Genomic DNA, 17,901 nt, shown 5'->3' on the forward strand with positions numbered 1-17,901 from the left:
CTATATCTGACTCCGGGGTTTTATTATTAAGAGAGATTAGAATTCACGCTAGAGGAGATGTTTGTTCATATCTCCCCAGAAGTAGTGGCACATGACATAGAGGCAGCAGGATCAGTTCAAGGTCACCCTCAGCTATATGAGAAGTTAGAAGCCATCCTCGTCTGCATCAGCGTCTACCTAAATCCATCAATAAAGAAACAGAAGTTTCTGGGTCTACAAATACTGGAGACCCAGGCTCAAACTAAGAGAGACCCCTGCTGAGTAGGTACATTGTGATGTTCAAACCGTAGTCCCAAGAGAAGTTAATTCTTTTTTTTTTATTTGTTTGTTTTTGAGACAGGGTTTCTCTGTAGCTGTTGGAGCCTGTCCTGGAATTAGCTCTTGTAGACCAGGTTGGCCTCGAACTCACAGAAATCCACTTGCCTCTGCCTCCCGAGTGCTGGGATTAAAGCCATGCGCCACCACCGCCCGGCGAGAAGTTAATTCTTGTCAGGCCACTTCTCAGTTCTCCGGTACAGTCTCTGCCTGTGATAATAATAGCTGCTGTCATACTGGGAACGGTACCCTGTGCCAGGAATGCTCTGTCTTCTTCAATCCTCACCACCGCCCCAGGAGCTATTCCAGGGCAAAACTAAGGGCTTAGCCACACCCAGGGGCTCACGGGTGTCACAAGGGCTATAAGATGTCAGAAGCAGACCAGGGACCCAATCTTAGTTCTCAGATCTGGCTGGGGATGGGTGGCCAGGTGGAGAGGATGGGTGGGCACTGGGGAGGAGAGGTGGGCGCTGGGTAGGAGGGGTGGGCACTGGGGAGGAGAGGTGGGTGCCGGGGAGGAGAGGTGCCTCTGGAAGACCGCTCACTACTGGTCTGTGAGTTCACAATCTCACAGTAACACACAGCCTCCTAGCGAGAAGCCTCATTTTTCAAAAGAACATTTCCAGTAAGGTTTTTGGTGTTCAAGTTTCTGTCCTTTGATCTCAACATTCTGTGATCTGTGAGCCTCTTTGCAGTGTCCCATCCCCAGGACCAATGGGCTCGGGTGACAATGCTGGCCTGTCCTCTCCTTTGCTCAATTGTCCTGAAGCTGCTCACTGACTCTGCCTTGGTCAAATATACCGAGAGACAACGCATTCAAGTCACCTGCTGGAAGTGTCCCAGGTAGAAGGGTCCCCTGACCATGTTGGGATGGGAAGAGTGGGGCACTGTGACTAACTTCGCTGTCCCTGGCTATTTTGGCCTTCCTGGAGGACTGTCCATAGCCAGGACCTTGGCCTTCCTTCTCTATGGCTGGATAAGCATGGTGAGATCGTCCCAACTTGCGTTTGACGGTGACACCAGCCCTGGTGGGTTCAAGTGGCCCTGACAATTTTGCTCATGACAACCATTGCAATATCTGTAGTCAGGAACTGCAAAATTTAAAGGTGCCAGATTGGATAAAGGCAAGTCCTGCCTGGTGTCCAAGCTGCGCTCAATTCCAGGTTTTTGTTTTTATGAGAACAAGTTATTTGCCAGTTTCCTGTTCCCTAAAATGTCCCCAGGAACTTTTTAACTAGCCTGGTAATCTATCTCCTAGGCCCTGAGCAGTTACAAAATCGATTCATAAAGCTTGTGTTTTTTTTCCATGATTTTTTTTAAAAAAAAAGAACAAAACATAAACCCGGTTGCAAAGCCCTGGTGACAGGCTCCGCTCCGACAATCAGGTGCCTGCTGACTCCTGCGGCCTGCCCCAAGGTCGCCATGACACAGCCTGGTTTGGGGTATAGATGGTTCTGTTCCTCATTCCAGACTATTCCAAAGACTCTCAGTGTGACAAACTTGCAGCTGCACCCTGAGGAGGGCTGGGTGCATGTGTAGAGATGCAGTGTGATGCTGGGTCTCTCCTGCTCCGTAGGAAAAAGGCTCTAAAAGGATCAGAATCGTCCCTCCGGGCTGGAGATATGGCTCGGTGGTTAAACGCACTGTCTGTGGGTTCCGTTTCTAGCTCCCACAAGGCAGCTCACACCTGTCTGTAGCTCCAGTGCCAGGGGATCTGACACTCACACAGACATACATGGAGGCAAAACACCAGCACACATAAAATAAGAATAAAGAATTTTAAAAATGTTTACCTCCCCTCAAAGAGAAACGTCTCTTAATGATGACATCTGAGAAGGCCCTGGTGGGGTAGGCAGATACAGGTAACACAGGGACACTTGCTGGAATTCGACCTTTGAACTGAGGGAAAACTCGAAGGGCAGGTCATAACACTCTCTTATTATGCCAGCATGCAGGAAACAAAACATCACTTAAGCCCCTGATCTTGCCCATCAAGTGCCCTGCAGCCCAGCAGAGGGTGAGGTGGTGAAGCAGTTATAACATGAAGGGGCAGGGCTATGGGGCTTCTGGCCCAGGTGCAGTCCATGGGACTCACGTTGCTTCTGCTTTTTTTTTTTTTTTTTTGGCAGTTGCCACCAGAGTTAAGCATGGCCAGTGATGCTCATTGGAACGGCCACGCACAACTGCTTGGGTATTCTGCTGAGAGAGAAAATAGTCTGCTACTCCCAGGAGCCCAGAACTCCTCCTCCCAGCCACAGAGGCCAGCAGTACAGACAGTGCTCCAAAGGAAGGGCGTGAGCGGGTAAGACTTCCATGAAACAGCATACACGCCATGAGGAAGGCCCGCTACTGGCTGAGACCCCCACCCCCAGTCAGGCTGTTCTCACCTTCACCCACTCTTCTCTTTCACAGACAGTGCAATGTCCAACTGTGTGAATTCCATTGTCTTAAGAGAAAGTGGCTTTTAATGTCTAAATGCTCTGAAGATTAGGGTGGGGCAGGCGTGTACAGAAAAGGAACACCCCTTGGAAAAGGCACGTGTGAGTGCGTGTGCGAGCACCTGGAGTGCTTTGTGCCTCCAGCATTCCCAGGGACTTCACTAATTCAACAGTCCGGAAGCCTCGGAAATGGTTAAGCCAAGAATTTCAGTCGCGAATATTTCTGGGGTGATTTCTTCTGGAAGTTCTTCTTCAAGGCAGATTTCTGAATCTAGACAGGCAAGAAAAGAAGACAAAATGCCTTTTTCAGGGATAAAGCTCCTAACAAGAGGGAGTTCTAAAACCCAAGGGAATGACGCTAAGCCAAAGTGGGAGGCTGGCTGGAGAGGTGGCTTGGCAGTTAACAGCACTGACTGCTCTTCCAGAGGACCCTGGGTGGATTCCCAGCATCCATATAGTGGCTCAAAACCATCTGTAACTCCAATCCTGCTCTGTCTTTTGGCCTCTCTGGGCATCAGTCATACACACAAGCAAAACACCCATACCCATAAAATAAAACCCTTGAAAAGAAAGAAAAAAGGTGTGTGTGTGTGAGAAGTAGGTAGTATTTTGAGCTAAGGGTCACTTTTGACCCCTTGGAACCAGTTTACTGAGGAGGAGAGCCCTGTTAACCAAGGTCCTGGCAAACCTGCTTAGACAATAAAAGGAAATGGTGGTGGGGAGACAGGCCAGGAGTCTGTGTCCGTAGTCTCAGGAGCTGTGGACTGACCGCCAACTACCCTGGGCTTGTGGGTAGAGACTTTGCCAGCTGGAGAGGGCCCGGAAGAGCGGTGTGAATTGGCTCTTCCTGAGAGTACAGTCACACCAGGGACACCTGGGAGTGGCAACTGCTGAGAAGAAGCAGAGGAGGGACATTCTTGGGGTACAGCGAGAAGAGGAAGAGGAGTTTTCATTCATTTGATACTGGGGGCGGAATCCAGGGCTTTGGGCATGTGAGGAAAGCCCCTACCATCAAGCACACCCCAAGGCTAGCATGACCTTGGGGAACTCGAAGCTGGTGGGGAGACGACATGAAGGATACAGTGCTCTCCAGACAAGTGAGGATCGAGCTCAGATTCCCAGAACCCATGCAGACGCCCATCGATGGAGAGGCCTCTTACAGCTAGCGCCAGGCAGACAGATGGGGAGTTGTGAGAACCCCTGTCTTCATGAATATAGTAGAAAATGATCAGGGAAGACACATGATGTTCACTTCCGGCCTCCACACTCATAAAGACACATATGCATGCATAACTATTCACACACATGCAAACAAGAAAACACATCTGCACATCAGATTCATGTACACATGCAAGAAAAAGAACTAGACGGGTGGGTGAGGTGGCTCAGCGGGTGGAATTCCTTGTCACCGAGTCTGAAGGCCTGAGTTCTATCATCAGGACCTACACGGTGGAAGGAGAGAACATAAACACGTGTGTACGCGCACCCCCCCCACAAATACACACACACACAAATACACATACACACAAATACACACACACAAATACACACACACAGAATATAAAAAGACATAAAAGAAAATGTTTAAGAAAAAGAACTTAGAGTTGGATATGGTGCACACCTGTAATCCTGGCACTTAGAAGGCGAAGACAGGAGGATCAGGAGTCCAGGGCTAGCCCAGGATACATAAAGAGACCACTCACAAATTTAAAAAAAAAAAAAAGAAAGCCAGGCATGGTTGCACATCCTTTTACAGCACTCGGGTGGCAGCAGGTGGATCTCTGTAAGCTTGAAGCCAGCTTTGGCTACATAGTGAGTTCCAGGCCAACCAAGACTACATAATGAGACTCTAGCTCAGAAAAAAAAAAAAAAAGAAAGAAAAAGAAAAAGAAAGAAAACCAAACACTAGAGAAAGAGAAGAAAGAAATGGACTGGAGAAATAGCTCAGTGGTTAAGAGCACCAAAGGACCTGGGTTCAATTCCCAGCTCTCACAACTGTCTGTAGCTCCAGCTCCAGGGGATCTGACACCCTCACACAGACACATGCAGGCAAGACACCAATGCACATAAAATAAAAGTAATAAATTAAAAAAACAAAGAAAGAGAAATAGAGCTTTAAAGTCCTAGTAGCTTGGAGTTGAGTTTGTATGGCCTACCCAGGAGTGGCTTATGTTCACCCACCCAAGCCAGAAAGATGAACCCAGTGTGTAAAAAAGAAAGGAAAGAGGGCTGGGCGATGGTGGCACACACCTTTAATCCCAGCAGGAGTCAGGGCAGGCAAGTGTAGACTATTTAGTGAGTTCAAGGACAGCAAGGGCTACACAGAGAGAAACCTTGTCTGAGAGAGAGAGAGAGAGAGAGAGAGAGAGAGAGAGAGAGAGAGAGAGAGGAAGAAGGAGGAGGAGGAGGAGGAGGAGGAGGAGGGAGGGAGGGGAGGAGAGAGGGAGGGAGGGAGGGAGGGAGGAAGAGAGAGGAAGAAGAAGGAGGAGGAGGAGGAGGAGGAGGGAGGGAAGGAGAGAGGGAGGGAGGGAACAAGGCCAGAAAACCCGGAAAACACCACAGGACAAGCAGAGCGGAGTGAAAGCTCTCATCCAGTAGATGCAGCCAAGGCTCACTTCTCTGCCATCGCCTAGTCACAGGATTCCCAGCAGACTGACTGTTGCGTGCAGGGTCTTAAGGAGAGTGGTTTGTACCAGTTGGGAGGAACAAATGCCCTTAAGTCTATAACAAATTAGTGAGTGGTGGCTACAAGCCCAGACAAAGGCCAAGTACCTTTGACAGGGGTGGCTGCAGGCTCGGATTTCCACCCCTCAGGATTCAGGCCAAACAGTGTCGCGAAGCAGTCATACATCTCCTCCTCTGTCATGTGCTCGCCTGGGCATGGGGGATCAAAGAGGTCTAGTTAACTCTGGGGCTCCATCTCACATCAGGGTCGACAACTATGAGATCCTTTTGTCTGTTGTTTTGAGGCTGGGTCTCCTGTATCCTGGGTCTCCTTGGCCTTGCCTCAAACTTTATCTTTGAACTCCTGATCTTGCCTCCACCTCCCAAGTGCTGGGATTCCAGATTGGGGCCACCAGATCTGGTTTATGTGGTACTGGAGATCCAACCCAGGCTTTGAGCTCGCTAGGCAAGTACTCTACAAATGAGCTACGCCTTCGGTCCTTTCCTTCTTCCCGCCTCTGCTTCCCAAGTGCTGGGATTTCAGTTGTGCGCCACCCCTCTGGTTAGAGTTCTTTTTTAATTTTACATTTGTTTATTTATTTGTGTATATGCGTGTGTGCGCGCACGCATGCTGTGTATACCAACGTGGTGTATGTTTGGAGGTCAGAGGACAGTTTCGGTTCTCTCCTGCCACTCTGGGTCTTAGAGATTGAACTCGGGTCCCCAGTCTTAGCAGTCAGCACATTATCCGCTGAGTCATCTCGCTGGCACAGAGAGCTTAAAGAGATGTACTCTGCCATTTCTTGAGATAGAAAGAGTCCTATTCTGTCACGATACACCCTTATATGGCATTGCAGAGCTGGGAGATGCTGGGGCTTGTAGGAAGAGGCAAGGCAATGAAGGCTGGGCTCTGCCTTATTTCAGACTTCCTCTGCTCAGAGCCATCCTAGGTTGGCTGCGATAAAAAATCCCATTTGTCAGAGGTGCAAGACAGTACAAGATGGCCCTCACATAGCAGGTAGAAATAGACGTTCACTGTAGTGTAGTTTGACATCCCAAACCCATCCTGACCGTATTCTAGCCCAAGGAGATTGCTAAACTGGCAAATACCTCCCCATTTTACAAGTCAAACTGGGTGTAGCGGTATATGTCTCCAATCCCAGGACTATGGAGGTTGAGGCAGGAGGATGGAGAGGCTAGCCTGGGCTACAAAAAAAAACAACTCAAGGCTAGCCTGGGCTACAAAACAACAAAAAGCACATGTGAGCATGCTGAGACTAGAAGTCTTGGAAAGTTGAGAGGGAAGCACATTTTTCTTTAAGTTTTTTTTTTGCATTTTTATTTATTTTGTGGGTAGAGATGGGGGCATGTGCCATGGCCAGTGCTTGGAGGTCAGAGTACAACGTTTTCCACCATGTGAGTTCTGGGAGTTGAACTCAGGTCATCGGGTTCTGCGGCAAACACTTTTACCTACTGTGTCATCTTGCTGGCCCATGAGTCACATGGTCCCCATTTCTAGGTCAGGGACCTTCTCATTAACCCACACTTGTCAGATATGCAAGACACTACAAGGTGACCCTGTCCCACGGCTGTTTGTCATGACAGATGGGGACCCCATGTGTCTGCCTGCCCTAACGAGGCCTCCTCTGCTGGGAAAGGCTCGAGGATGCTACCACACGTTACCTTTAGTGAGGAGCAAGTTCAGGAAGTCCTCTCTGCGAATAACCTTTTTCCCTTGGGAATTGGTGAAACCCAGTATGTTAAAGCTCTTCCGGATGCCGACCATGGTGTTACCGTAAGGTGGCCTATGATTAAGATAAACCTTGAGGAAATCCGGCAGGTTGATTTTGTCAATCAGCTTCCCTGTGTCCACGTACTCGCTAAACTTGATCTCGTTAAGCATGTCCTCAATCTAGAGAAGAGACCAGGAAACGAAGCAAAGACTGTGGTCAACACAAAAGGTACTTGTTTATGCCACCCGGGAAAGCTGGAGAAGAGCATGAGTCTGTGGGTTGCGTGATGTCCCAACCTTGAAGGATGCTGAAGTCCCAACCTTGGGGACCTTATTAGAAACGAGGTCATGCTGGAGTAGGTGCCTTCCAATCCAGTATGTCCACTGCTGCACCATTACGGCTCGGAGCTGAGCACAGAGTGGTCCCATTCACACCTGTTTCCTCATGGTCAGGAAACAAAATGTGTCAGAATATAGGAGGAGCCCAAAGGAGTCACCTCAGCAGCTGTCACAGGGAGCATGCGGCACCGATGGTACTGACTGTAGAAGCTAGCAGAGGCTAAAACTATTGTGTTAGCACATTCTCAGCCCTGGACTCGGTCTTTAGCATCGAAATAGAATAAACTAATAAATAATTTGTTTGAAGACTTACTTTTATTTTAATGTAATCAAGGATTTTTTTATATTTATTTATTTATTTATTATGTATACAATATTCTGTCTGTGTGTATGTCTGCAGGCCAGAAGAGGGCACCAGACCTCATTCCAGATGGTTGTGAGCCACCATGTCGTTGCCGGGAATTGAACTCAGGACCTTTGGAAGAGCAGGCAATGCTCTTAACCACTGAGCCATCTCTCCAGCCCGAAGACTTACTTTTTAAAACTATGACCATGCATGTATACACACTCTGTGCACACACATGTGAGTTCAGGTACCTGTGTTGGCCAGAAGAGGGCATGGAGCTGGAGTCCCAGGTGGTTGTGAGACTACCTGATGTGTGGGTGCAGGAACCAAGGAGAGGAGGCGGGCAGGCGAGCACTCAGCCTCTGAGCCGTCTTTCCAGTCCCTAATTCCTATTGTTTTTAAGCCACCTCATCTGTGGCACTCCGTCCTGCGCTGATGATGTCACACTGTCCATACCATGGAGAGTTATGTCTCTTTCCACCCTGAGAATCACACAGTAGCTCAACCACTTCCTCTCCTGAGAGATATGTGTCAGTTTGTTTTAAGGGCAGGATCTACCCAGGGTTGGTGGTACACACCTGTTTCTCTGTGGTCAGGAAACAGTGATACTGCCGTAAGTTCCAGACCAATCTGTGCCCACATTGCAAGTTCTAAGCTAGCCAGGGCTAGATAGCGAGATGCTGTTTCAATAAACGAAAGAGTACTTCCCAAACCATGAAGATAGAATCTACAAAGATTTAAAACTAAGCTTGGCTAAATGAGTACTTCAATGAGAAACTCAAATATGTGACTTATGCCCTAGTAAATTTCTTTTTTTAAATTTGGTATACACTTTAATCCCAGCACTCGGAAGGCAGAGGCAGGCGGATCTCTGTGAGTTCGAGACCAGCCTGGTCTACAAGAGCTAGTTCCAGGACAGGCTCCAAAAACCACAGAGAAACCCTGTCTCGAAAAACCAAAAAAAAAAAAAAAAATTTGGTATACAGCCAGCTGTGGTGACACAAGCCTTTAATTACAGCACTCAGGAGGCAGAAACAGAGGCAGGTGGACCTCTAAGTTCAAGGCCAGCCTGGTCTGCACAGCTGGTTTCAGGTCAGCCAGAGCTACATAATGAGACCTTGTCTCAAAAAAAAAAAAAAAAAAAAAAAAGAAAAAGAAAGAAAGAAAGGAAAAGGAAAGAATTCTAAGAAATTCACTAAACCCTATTAGAACTGATAAAAAGTGTCAGTGATATTTCAGGGTATGATATCAATATGTATCAATATGGGAAAAATCAGAGCTGGAGAGATGTCTCAGCAGTTAAGAACAGTGGCTGCTCTTGCAGAGGACCCAGGTTTGTTCCCCAGCACCCACGTGGCAGCTTGTTACCATCTGTAACTCCAGTTCTGACGCCCTCTTCTGACCTTAGCAGGCACTGCATACACATGGTGCACACACACACGAAGGTAAAACACTCACATAACATAAAAGGTTCAATATATGAAAATCAATTGTATTTTTATACAATGAACACAGTGAAGATTAAGAAAATAATTCTGCTGGGCCATGGTGGTGCAGGCCTTTAATCCCAGCACTGGGGAGGCAGTGGCAGGCTGATTTCAGTGAGTTTGAGGCCAGCATAGTCTACAGAGCGAGTCCAGGACAGCTAGGACTACACAGAGAAACCCTGTCTCCAAAAACAAAAAAACAAAGAAAGAAAAAAAAGAGAAAATAATTCCATTTCTTTTTTAAATGTATGCATGAGTGTGTTGTGTGTTGTAATGTATGGCACATGTGTGTGTTGTAATGTATGGCACATGTGTGTGTTGTAATGTATGGCACATGTGTGTGTTGTAATGTATGGCACATGTGTGTGTTGTAATGTGTGGCACGTGTGTGTTGTAATGTGTGGCACATGTGTGTGTTGTAATGTATGGCACATGTGTGTGTTGTAATGTATGGCACGTGTGTGTGTTGTAATGTATGGCACATGTGTGTGTTGTAATGTATGGCACGTGTGTGTTGTAATGTATGGCACATGTGTGTGTTGTAATGTATGGCACATGTGTGTGTTGTAATGTATGGCACGTGTGTGTTGTAATGTATGGCACGTGTGTGTTGTAATGTATGGCACATGTGTGTGCTGTAATGTATGGCACGTGTGTGTTGTAATGTATGCATGAGTGTGTTGTGTGTTGTAACGTATGGCACATGTGTGTTGTAATGTGTGGCACGTGTGTGTGTTGTAATGTATGGCACATGTGTGTGTTGTAATGTATGGCACATGTATGTGTTGTAATGTGTGGCACGTGTGTGTTGTAATGTATGGCACGTGTGTGTGTTGTAATGTATGGCACATGTGTGTGTTGTAATGTGTGGCACATGTGTGTTGTAATGTATGGCACATGTGTGTGTTGTAATGTGTGGCACGTGTGTGTGTTGTAATGTATGGCACGTGTGTGTGTTGTAATGTATGGCACGTGTGTGTGTTGTAATGTATGGCACGTGTGTGTGTTGTAATGTATGGCACGTGTGTGTGTTGTAATATATGGCACGTGTGTGGCACAGGGCACATGTGAAGAACAGAGGACACCATGTGGGTTTGACATTTATCTGTGGAGCCATCTCACCAGCCCAATGATTTTATTTCTAGTAGCATCAAATTCAATAAATACTTAGGAATAATTTTAACAAAAACGGCTTAAGCTCTAAAAACTATAAAATAATGTTGACATTAAATTAAGGGAAGGATTCCCTTACTCGGCACCTGGAAGACCCAATGGTGTCAGGTGACTGCACTCCAGGTGACGATCGGTCACTTGTCTAGCATGTCCCAGACCTTGAGTCCACCCTCAGCAGCACCAGAGACCCCAGCCAGCTTCTTTTGTTATTGTGAAAAGTGACAAGCTGATTCTGAAATTAATACTGCAAGAATCGACAAAATAGTAGAAAAAAGAAGAGACAAAATTGTAGGGATGAAGTAGACTCTGCTTAAGGATGCACACTCCCCGCTGCTCAGTTTGAAAACTCACTGCCGTCCTATAGCCACCAACATGGGGTGGCTCCTGCGTAGGGGCAGACAGTTCACAGAAAGGGATTTAGAGCATGGAAAGAGGCCGGCAAGGTGGCTCAGAGGTTAAGACTGCTTGCTGCTCTTGCAGGGGACCTGAGTTTGGTTGCAGCATCTATGATTGGTGGCTCACACCCTGTCATTCCAGACCCAGCACCCTCTCCTGGCCTCTGTGCACATGCGCACGCGTGTACACACACACACACACACACACACACACACACACACACACGTACCCCGTGATGCATCTATGGAGGCTCCAGAGACAACTTGCTGGTGCTAAATTCCTGCTTCTACCATATGGATCTTGGATATTGAACTTATATCATCGGGCTTGTGACTGAACACCTCTACCCACTGAGCCATCTTGCCAGCCACAGACGTTTTGCTGTTTTTAGCCTTAAATTTTATTTTTTATTATTCTATTTGAGACAGGGCCTCACTGAGTAGCCCTGACTTGCCCAGGATTCACTAGGTAGACCAGGCTGACCCAAAACCCTCAGAGATCCACCTGCCTCTGACACCAGAGTGCTAAGATTAAAGACACAGACCACCATGGTCTGACTTAATTTTTATTTTTGCTGACCTAGCTTGCGATTCAATTGCCTCCAGCCAGTTACTCATAACTTTTTAAATTACTTTTAAAGTCACCAAGAAACTAAAGGATAAAATCATGGGCACCTGTCCATTCCTCCACGTGCTACTTTCCTGAGCTGCCTGGTTTCGTGGAAACACTACCGAAACTTTTCCATCTCCTGCCACCCCGCTGGCTCACTCGGCTTTGTTGCGGGAGCACGCGCGTCTCTAAAGCAGGGTTATTTACTTTCACTGTAAGGGTACTTAGAAGAAAACGAGATCGTTTACAACCTGTTGCTCTCAAGCTGTTGCCGGCACAGTTGCAGCCTGCTGGGGACTCCGTTTTCATTCTTCCCCTGTGGAATGTTGCCGCCTAGATCCATGTGTCAATGTTGGAGGGAAGAAGGTGCGACCACTTTCCCGGCGTGTGAAGCGGAACTGCTAGATGCTGGCAGCCTGAGCTCTTGGGGAATAGCATTATTGGTTATGAGGAGCTGTAACTGAAACTGTGTGCACTGGGTGCGAGGACACTGCTTCCTTTAGCGTTTACCGGGTTTGCAGTTGGCATGGCTGCGCACTATTAAATATGCACAGATTATATAGGATTTTTTATGCATATTAAAAAGAGCATATTAATATGTTGTGCTATATGAATAATACAAGGCAAAAGATGAGTACTATCTGAAGAGAAACCTTTAATTTCAATCATTATGAAGATTTATTTATTGTTAGTTTATGTGCATGAATGGTTGCTTGCATTATGTTATGCATGTGCGCCATGTATATGACTGGTGACTGTGAGGACCGGAAGGGGGTGTCAGACCCCCTGAAACTGCAGTTTCTGATGACTGTGAGCTGCCATGTGGGTGCTGGGACTTGAACCAGGGTCAGTGCACTTAACCACTAAGCCATCTCTCCAGCCCCAAGATCAGTAACTCTTCACTGTAGTAAGATCTTAGCCTCTGAGCCACCTTTCCAGTTCCAATTTTAATACTATTGGTGCTGAGATATCTCAGTGGCTAAGAGCACTGGCTGCTCTTGCAGAGGATGGGGGTTTGATTCCCACCACCCACATAGCTCATAGCAGACCGTAACTCCAGTGCCAGGGGATCTAATGCCCTTTTCTGGCCTCTGTGGGCACCAGACACGCAGGAGGTATATGAATACATATGCATGTAAAACACTCATATACACAAACATTTTTAAATGATAAAATGCAAAAAATTTTAATGACTTTAATACTGTTAAGGTACATACAACACCACTATTTACTTGGTAGAGAGTAAAGTTAAGTGACAATTTCAGAGAGCAGATCCATCTCCAAATACCAACACTGCCACTTTCTGTGTACGGGAATCTTGAGTGCGTTACTTATGTCCAACTTTCTTGTCTTCAGAGAGTAAGCAAAGCACAACACACACACACTGGGCGGTTTATGCGTTGTTTAGTCTGGGTTTTATTCTTGTGGGGTTTTTTGAGACACGGTCTCATGCAGTCCGAGTTGGCCTCAGTCTTACTATGCAGCTGAGCAGGACCTTGAGCTTCGACCTTAGAGGCAGGTGTCTGCAGGCCTGGTTTGTGTGGCACAGGGCATCACATCCAGGCCTTCCTGCAGGTTAGGTGAGCGCTCTGCCATCTTAGCTACATGCCCAGCCTGTGCTGGGTTGTTTTGAAGCATATAAGTAAAGTGTCTGCACAGGGTAGGGACTGAACAGACAGTAATTACACTGTGATTATTAGATTTTCTATGTGCTTACTAATTAGAATTCATGTAATTACAATATAAGTTGTAATTCTATGTTAATGACATATGATCAAATTTATAAGTAATAAGTATATAAATTATAATACATATACATTACCGATGGAATATATGATTTAATTCGATTCCAAGGTAGGGGACTGTGATGACAAAGGAGCTGAAATGCCTGCTTTAGTCATACCCAGAGAGTCCCAGATCTCAGCCAACACTGGCGGCACCAACCACCCAGTAGGTGACTTATGCCTCCTCTCTCAGAGCCCCTGCTTGGGCTAGTGAGACGGCTCAGAGGGTAAAGGGCTTGCCGCACAAGACAGGCTGCCTGAGTTCAATCCCTGATGAGAGAGACTGAATCTAGAAAGTTGTCCCCCGACCTTTACACGCACACACCATGCACACACACAATGATAGTGTTGGCAACTTGGCACCCCCACAGTTCCTTCCTGAGCTGCTGTGCAGGCATTAGTGACAGAGACAGACAGGTTTTGCCACAGGTCTAAATGAAATTTGTGCTCAGGAGAACTGTGGAGAGGGATGTGGGCACTCAGTGGCCTCTGTATGTTCTGGTGAGAGGACCACTCTGGAGATTCGGGAGGCCCAGAGGATCACATAGAATGCTCTTCTGTCATCAGCTGGGCCTTCTATGACGTTCTCACCCTGACCCCTCATCCCCTCAGGCAGTGGGCCATTCCATCAGCCTGGAGAGTTTGCTAGTTCTGAGGGCAGCCCCTGTGCCCAGAGATGCCAATTTCATTAGTGTGGGCACAGAGTCAGTCATACTACTTAAAACCACGCTATCAGAGATGTGGCGGAGGTAGTGAAACCTGGCGAGAGTTCTCAGACTGCTCCGACCGTAATGGTCTGGAGGGCTTGTTAACAAGGGGATCCCGGCTTAGTGAGCCAGGGGTTGGGGATGTGGTACCGCACATGTTCAGTAATGTCCTTAGAACCACTGTTCTTGACTGTGGAGGAGGAGTCACAAAGTGGCATTCATGCAGAAAAGAGTCACACCAGGCCTGTGGCTTTCGGCAGAGAAACACAGGTGGCAGCTGCAGTGCCTGAGCTGGTTGTTGGGGTTTGCATCTATTCCCCTGGGAAGGTGCAGCGAGCACCTTTCAACTCTGCTTCCTCGGCCTGGCTTCGTATGGGAGACTGTGAGGGACATCCTCTAAAATTTGCAAAGAGCAGGCTGGAGAGATGGCTCAGTTGAGAGTGCTTGCTGCTCTTGTAGAGTCTTGTTCCGTTTCTAGAACGCGTGTCTGGCAGCTCACAACTGCCTGTGACTCCAACTTCAAAGGTTCTGATCCCTCTTTTGACTTCTGAGGACACCTGCATTCACCTGGCACATGCAGATGCACACACGCAATTAAAAATAAAAATGAGTCAGACCTGGCGGCGCACGCTTTTAATCCCAGCACTCAAGAAGGCAGAGGCAGGCAGATGGATCTCCGTGAGTTCAAGGCCAGCCTGCTCTACAGTGAGTTTCCGGATAGCTAGGGAAACTTAGTAAGAGACCATTTTTTTAAAAAAAAATCACAAAAGCTTCTTTTGGAGTAACCATTTCCTGCCCTAACTTGTGTGGCTCAGCTTCTAGCACTGACTCAGGTTTATTGGAGGTAGAACATTTTGATTTCTCACCTGACAAATAATTTTGTTTATTTACTTATTTACTTAATTTTCTTGATTGTTTGTTTGTTTTTCCAGACAGGATTTCTTTGTGTAACAGCCCTAGCTGTCCTAGAACTCGCTCTATAGATCAAGCTAGACGTGAACTCACAGAGATCCACCTGCCTCTGCTTCCCAAGTGCTGGGATTAAAGGCGTGCGCCACCACCCAGAGAATAATTTTAAACATTTAGATGTTAGCACGTCGCCCTTGTTGATGTTGCTACTGCAGTGCCTACAACACAGGGCGGCCCTAGTCCGTCCCACAGGATGACTTTCCTCAGCCCACTGCTGAGCCCTGGAGGCCTTTCGGTTTGCAATCCCTGCTGTCAGTCAAAGGAGCCACTGAGGGCTTTTGAATCATGTCTTATAATTACGTTTTATAAGCTCCTTATTAAATGGAGAGGAACATGATGCACTTGAACTGAGCCCATTCTCATTCTCAGAAGAAGGTTCTGGGTGACTGGCATGTTCCCTTCCGTGAGAGTGTCATAGGCTCACAGGCCTGGAGGACTCTCCATGTTCCCGACACCCTCTTCCTGTCGCACAGAGCTCCTTAGAACATCCTTGACATACGCCAGTCAGTCCTTCACCACAGCTAATCCTGCTGCCCACTCCAGCGTTTCCACACTGGGGCAGAGGAGTGGGCTCTAGAGGATGAACCACAGCCAGGCAGATTCTCTGTGCGGCTGTGTCTGGAGACTCCCGGGAGCCCCTCTGCTACTTATCCTCCACTCTGCTCTTGAAACCCAGAGCAGCCTCCTCTCATGCTGGGGACATGTCAACCAAGGCCTCGACAGACGCTGGAACTGAAACCGCTGAGAGTACTAACCCTTTAACCACTGGTTTTCTTTTACAGAAAAGATCTCCCATAGTCCAGGCCAGCGCCAAATTCTACAGGTAGCTGGGGATGACCTTGAACTTCTGATCCTTCTGCCTCCACCTTCAAGCTAGGAGAGAACAGGTGCCACCACACCTGGTTCCTGTGGCCACACCTTTTTAATATTAACAAGATACTTTTCATGCAGAATGCCTATAGTTTATGCACTTTGACACACAGCAGCACAAGCACCAATGTCCTCTTTGAAATCCACAGGTGCAAGATTTGCTTTTACCATAGATATTAGGGCATGTCCTTTTATCTTCGTTGTTACTGTCACGGTTTTGTGATCATAGGTATCAAACCTATGGTACTGCACATGTTCAGTAAGCTATCTGCCTCCCCTTCTATCCGTATTAAGCAGAGAACGTTTACCTTTCTCATCAAAAGAAGCACGTTCTGGCTTCGGTGGCTTAGCCACTTCTCAGCAGCCCTATGCCTGCACTGTGGGGATGTTCAGTAACAGGAGAGCGACAAACTACCTTGTGGTATTGCGACAGTCAACACGCACGGCTACTAGGTAACCAATGGTGGGTGGAGTCTTCATAGCCTGCATGAGTGCATATAAAGATTTTAAAGAGGTGCTCTTGCCTAAATGCCAAGTCCTATAGCTTTCCTCCAAGTCATGAGGGTGAGTTGATTAGGTGTCCGTGACTCTCAGAAATCCTGGACACTCAGGCACCTAGATGCGTGCTGGTTCCAGTGGCGATATAACAGGGATAGAAATTCCTCTGACAGGCAGATACAAGACTCCTACTTGACAAGGCAGTTCCACTACTTGGTACAAGCACGAGAGAAATAGGAAGCTATACACACAGGAATGTGGCTGGAAATGTTCCGGCCTTCATGATAGCGCCACTCTAACAGCGCAACAACCTAAATGCTCAGCAACTCATGTACAGACAAATAGATGTGGCAAAGTCACAGGGCCGAAGAGAATATTATTCAGCAATAAAAGGAATAAAGGGGGATCAGAAAGACACGCCGGGCGGTGGTGGCGCATGCCTTTAATCCCAGCACTCGGGAGGCAGAGGCAGGCGGATCTCTGTGAGTTCGAGGCCAGCCTGGTCTACAAGAGCTAGTTCCAGGACAGGAACCAAAAGCTACGGAGAAACCCTGTCTCAAAAATTAAAAAAAAAAAAAAAGAAGAAGAAGAAAGACGGCTCAGCTTTTAGGATCACTGACCGCTCTTGCAGAGGGTGTGGGTTCTAGCACTGATAACTGATATAGTGGCTCATAGTTATCCATAATTCTAGTTTCAGTGGATTTAACTCCTCTTCTGGCCTCTGTAAGCTCCAGGCATGCACTTGGTGCACATACATACATGCAGACAAAATATTCATTTGGGTAAATAAAAGAAATAAATACAAGGAATTAAAAAAAAGAACCACCATCATCATCACCATCACCACCATCATCACCATCATCACCACCACCATCACCACTATCATCAAAGAAGCTGAAGAGAAGGCTCAGCAGTAAAAAGCAGTTGCCACTTTTTAAGAGGACAGAATGCCTTCTTCTGGGCTCTATAACCAACTGTATTCATGTGCACAAACCCACACAGAGACACACAAGTAATTAAAAAACAATAAGAAGCCAGGCAGTAGGGGCACGCACCTTTAATCCCAGCACTTGGGAGGCAGAGGCATGTAGCTCTCTGAGTTCAAGGTCAGCATGATCTGCAGAACAAGTTCCAGGACTACATAGAGAAAAACATGTCTCAAAAAACAAACTAATAATAATAATAATAATAATAACAACAACAACAATAATAAGTGGTTAGAGGATTGCTCAGCAGTTAAGAACATTTCTTGCTCTTGCAGAAGATCCAGGTTCAGTTCCCAGCGCCCACATTTAAAACACTCACAATCACCTAAAACTCCAGTTCCAGGGGATGTGACCCCCACCTCTTGTCTCTGAGGGCATGCAGGCAAAGCACATACACATATATCAAACATAAAAAATTAGCCAGGCATGGTGACACGCGCCTTTAATCTCAGCACTCTGGAGGCAGAGGCAGGTGGATCTCTGTGAGTTTGAGGCCAGCCTGGTCTACAGAGTGAACTCCAGGACAGCCAGAGCTACATAGTGAGACCCTGTCTCCAATAAAAAAATTAAATCTTAAAAGAACAAGAA

The 17,901-nt window shown here is 47.0% G+C and overlaps 1 protein-coding gene across 1 annotated transcript in view; it reads right to left on the reverse strand.

The window, feature by feature from the left end:
• Window positions 1-2,326: 2,326 nt before the first annotated feature.
• The window catches only part of Cfap251 (cilia and flagella associated protein 251), a 91,611-nt gene continuing 76,036 nt past the window's right edge, over window positions 2,327-17,901 (reverse strand). Inside the window, exons 20-22 of the mRNA XM_041648821.1 lie at window positions 7,101-7,329; window positions 5,526-5,627; window positions 2,327-3,024 (exon numbers count right to left, since the gene is read on the reverse strand). Of these exons, the coding sequence (XP_041504755.1) occupies window positions 2,915-3,024; window positions 5,526-5,627; window positions 7,101-7,329 (441 nt within the window). The 3' untranslated portion in view covers window positions 2,327-2,914. The remainder of the gene's footprint in view (window positions 3,025-5,525; window positions 5,628-7,100; window positions 7,330-17,901) is intronic.

Source organism: Microtus oregoni, unplaced genomic scaffold (assembly GCF_018167655.1).
Source record: "Microtus oregoni isolate MIOR12 unplaced genomic scaffold, Mior012 000003F_ref0000135, whole genome shotgun sequence".
Lineage (NCBI taxonomy): Eukaryota > Metazoa > Chordata > Mammalia > Rodentia > Cricetidae > Microtus > Microtus oregoni.